The sequence below is a fragment of the Tupaia chinensis genome, unplaced genomic scaffold (assembly GCF_000334495.1).
Source record: "Tupaia chinensis unplaced genomic scaffold, TupChi_1.0 Scaffold000063_1, whole genome shotgun sequence".
NCBI classification, from domain to species: Eukaryota; Metazoa; Chordata; class Mammalia; order Scandentia; family Tupaiidae; genus Tupaia; species Tupaia belangeri.
Window position 1 is genome coordinate 12,081 of NW_006159521.1, and position 3,423 is coordinate 15,503.

At 57.9% G+C, this 3,423-nt stretch overlaps 1 protein-coding gene across 1 annotated transcript in view; it reads left to right on the top strand.

Moving 5' to 3' along the window:
• The window catches only part of IGDCC3 (immunoglobulin superfamily DCC subclass member 3), a 23,522-nt gene that overhangs the window by 12,026 nt on the left and 8,073 nt on the right, over positions 1-3,423 (top strand). The window contains exons 6-8 of the mRNA XM_006141794.3: positions 228-366; positions 516-723; positions 972-1,082. Of these exons, the coding sequence (XP_006141856.1) occupies positions 228-366; positions 516-723; positions 972-1,082 (458 nt within the window). The remainder of the gene's footprint in view (positions 1-227; positions 367-515; positions 724-971; positions 1,083-3,423) is intronic.

Below are 3,423 nucleotides of genomic sequence, written 5' to 3' on the forward strand. Positions count from 1 at the left end.
TTGCTGATATCTCGCTTTCTGTCTCTGTCTTTCTGGTGAGTGCACATGCCCTATTGCAAAAGCCTTTCCGAAAAAAAAAAAAGATCCAAGAAGGTTGGACCAGGAGCCCATAGGCTAAGGCAAAGGATCGAGGGCAGATATAGCTGAGGGAGAAGTCCACAGAGACTGGGTGTCTGGGGTGCTTCAGGCCAGGAGAGCTGCAGCCCCAACCTGCTGCTGTCCCCCAGCCCTGAGCCCGCCGTGTGACTGCCGGAAGGAGGAAGTCGCCAACCAGACGTCCACCACGGGCATCGTCATTGGAATCCATATCGGGGTCACCTGCATCATCTTTTGTGTCCTCTTCCTCCTGTTCGGACAGAGGGGCAGGTGGGTCTTGGGCCAGGAAGGGGCTGGGCTGGCTGGGGCCGTGGGCTTGGTCAGCCCGATTGCTGTGGGTGGGGGGGAGGGCCTGGGGCTTACCTCCTCTTGTCTCTGTTCTTGTTCTTGCTCCCTCCGTGGGCTCTTGCTCACCCCAGGGTCCTCCTGTGTAAGGGTGTGGAAATCCAGCTCTCGCCTCCCCAGGGCCCTCGCAGCCAGAGGGACCCTGGCATCCTGGCCCTGAACGGGGCGGGACGGGGAGAGCGGGGCCAGCCGGGCCGAGGCGAGCACCGTGTGGACGTGAAGGAGCTGGAGCAGCTGTTCCCCCAGGCCGGGGTGGCCAGGCAGCTGGACCCCCGCCCGCCGGTGAGTGCTGGCCGAGCGCCACCCCACCCATGCTGTCATCGCCTTCCTCCGCCTCCTGACACCTTGGCCGCAGGCTCGGTCACCCACTCTGAGTCTTTTCTGGATACAAAACTTGTGGCCAGTGCTTCTCTCTGCACCCCGTCAGACTGGGGCTGGGAGAGCCTGACCCCGGTGCACTGAGCTGAGGCAGCCCCCTGGCCCAGGGGCTGGTGGATCTGACTGTCCGTGACCGGTTCTTCCCCCAGCAGGGTCCTGCAGCCCCTGCCCCAAGAGAAGAGACCCAGCTGGCCCTGCTCCCGCTCCAGGGGTTCAGCCTTCTGGAGAGGCGGAGGTCAGAGGCCACCTCTCCAGCCCCGGATGTGAGTCCTGGCCTCAGCGAGGGACAGGCTCCGCAGCACTCCACCGCACCAGCCGCCCAGCCGGCTCGCTCGGGGCAGTAGCCGGTGTCCGACCGCTCTGGAGGTGGACAGCCCCGTTCTCAGGTCAAAGGCAGGACTGCTCTTGTCGCGTGGTTGTGTGGATTGGTGTGGTCCTGGGGGCTCCAGGCCTGACCTGACTGCTTCTCAGGTTGTCCAGACCTGAGCAGCCGGGCAGGGGCCCCCAGCCCCCGGGCTGACGCCCTACCACCTCTGCCTTGAACCCACACGACGTGGAACTGAACAAGCGCTAAAAAAAAAAAAAAAAAAAAAAGACTTAAAATCAAAAAGAGAGAGAGAGAAGGTGAATTTGACTCCAAAAACAGGCCCTGCTGTTGCTGGGCTGTCCCTGCCCTCGCCCGCGTTTCTCAGGGTGGACCGTGCTGGCCGGCTTCCAGCACCTACCTCAGCCGGAATGAATGTCCTTGGGGGTGGCGGGAGCCCAGCCCTGCCCCCCAGAGCCCGAACGCACTCCTACCTCAAGCCCCCTTTACGGGCACCCTCCTTCCCCGCATTGTTGTCCAGAGTTAAAAAAAAAAATAGAAAAAGAAAAAAAAGAAGTACTCCCATTTCCAGGTGTGAAAGAAAACCGTCTACCTCAAGGCCACGCCCTGGCCTGCCCGTCACTGGAGCCCTCCCGGCCTCTCCCATAGCCCTGGAGGCCAAGTCACCAAGGGGCCTCTTGGCTTGCAGAAATAGAGGTGGGATTGGTCAGAGAGAAAATGTGAAAAAAGCCAAAAATGAGAGGAAATTGGTTCCTCCTAGTGAACATGTTCCAAACTAGCCGCTCCCAGCACGCTGCCTGGGTCTGTCCCGTCTGGCCATCTGTCTTAGCCGCCTTGGCCAGCCTGTACTCCAGGGGGGTCCCATGACCCTCTTGGCCTAGGCCCAGGGAAGGGACAGGACATCACCTTGCAGCCCGTCCCCCGCCCTGCCAGACGCAGAGCCCAAGCAGGCCTGGGCCCTGGAATGTAGCAGGCATGTGACATGTGATGGGCGTGGGAGGACTGGGGTGCCTCCAGCAGGGATGGGATGCCCCAGCCCTCTGTCTCGGGGGCCCGTCCCCGCCCACCCCTGGACAGTGGCTGATCACCCTCAGTAGAAGCAGCCGGAAGCTATTTTTATACAAGGTATGTTTAGGGGTCATGTCCTTGTGACTTTTTGTTTCTCTTTTCTGTTGTGTTGTTTTGGAACTACTTAGTTAAAGAAAAAAAAAAAAAAGGAAGCAAATACCTATTTTTGGTTATATTCAGAAGCATTTTTTAAATAGCAGAAGGAAAACATTTTTTTTAAAGAAAAAAAAAAAAAGAAGAGTGTATTCCTTAAGAATGAGATTAGAGTGTAAAGCCCTCTAGGGACATCCCACCCCGAACTTTAGTGAATTAGCTGAAGAAGGTAGAATTTGTGGCGTTTTCCTAGGAAACTAGAGTTGTGTCCGTGTGGACTCGGGGAAAGGCCGTCCCTCCACTTCTCCCAAAGGCTGGGCAGCCCAAGACTCTGCCAAGCTCAGAGGCAGTGTCCCCACAGTCTGCAGTGGCTTCTCCAGAGTTTCCTTCTCCCCGGGGGAGGGGCACTGGGGGCCACTTACCCTGGCTTGGGTTTGTCACACTCTGACTGAATAAAAGTTCTGTTGCCAAAGTGAACCTGATGTTTCTTGGTGGCTCTGTCAGGGCCGAGGGGAGGGGTGGGCGTGCTGGGCACCTGGCACCCAGGGCCGATCATACACCCATATGCAGGCACCGTGCCTCACCCTCCCTGTGAGGTAGACATGCCAGTGACCATCATCTTTCATTTTAGGTTTTTGCCATAGATTTTTGCACGTGTACTTGCATGAGAGACACAGAGAGGGAAAGTGAGGAAGCATCCCCCTCCCAAGGGAGACAGCAAAGCTGCAGTCCCTTCTCCGGTCTCCTGTCAGGATTTTGGGCTTGCATGTGTATGTGTCTGGTGTGTCTTTCAAACCGCCTGGTCTGGGACTCGAGACTCGAACCATGCAGTTTGCCATATGGGATCCAGTGCCTTACCCACCACACCACTTGCTGGCCCCCATCATCTCTGTGTTAGATGATAGAACCAGAGAAGAGAAGGAGATGCCCAGAGTCTCACCAACCAGTGAGCACAGAATCAATTTGATCTAGGCTGGGCTGCCTGGCTCCGGGGTCCACTCCCACCATCTCCGCACCTCCTGGGCTGTAGTGAGGAGTCCCAGACCAGTGCCGAGGCGCGTTTCGCCAACGCGGAGTCCTGCACAGGGGCTGGCTGGTCAGGGCTGAGAGCTCTTCCG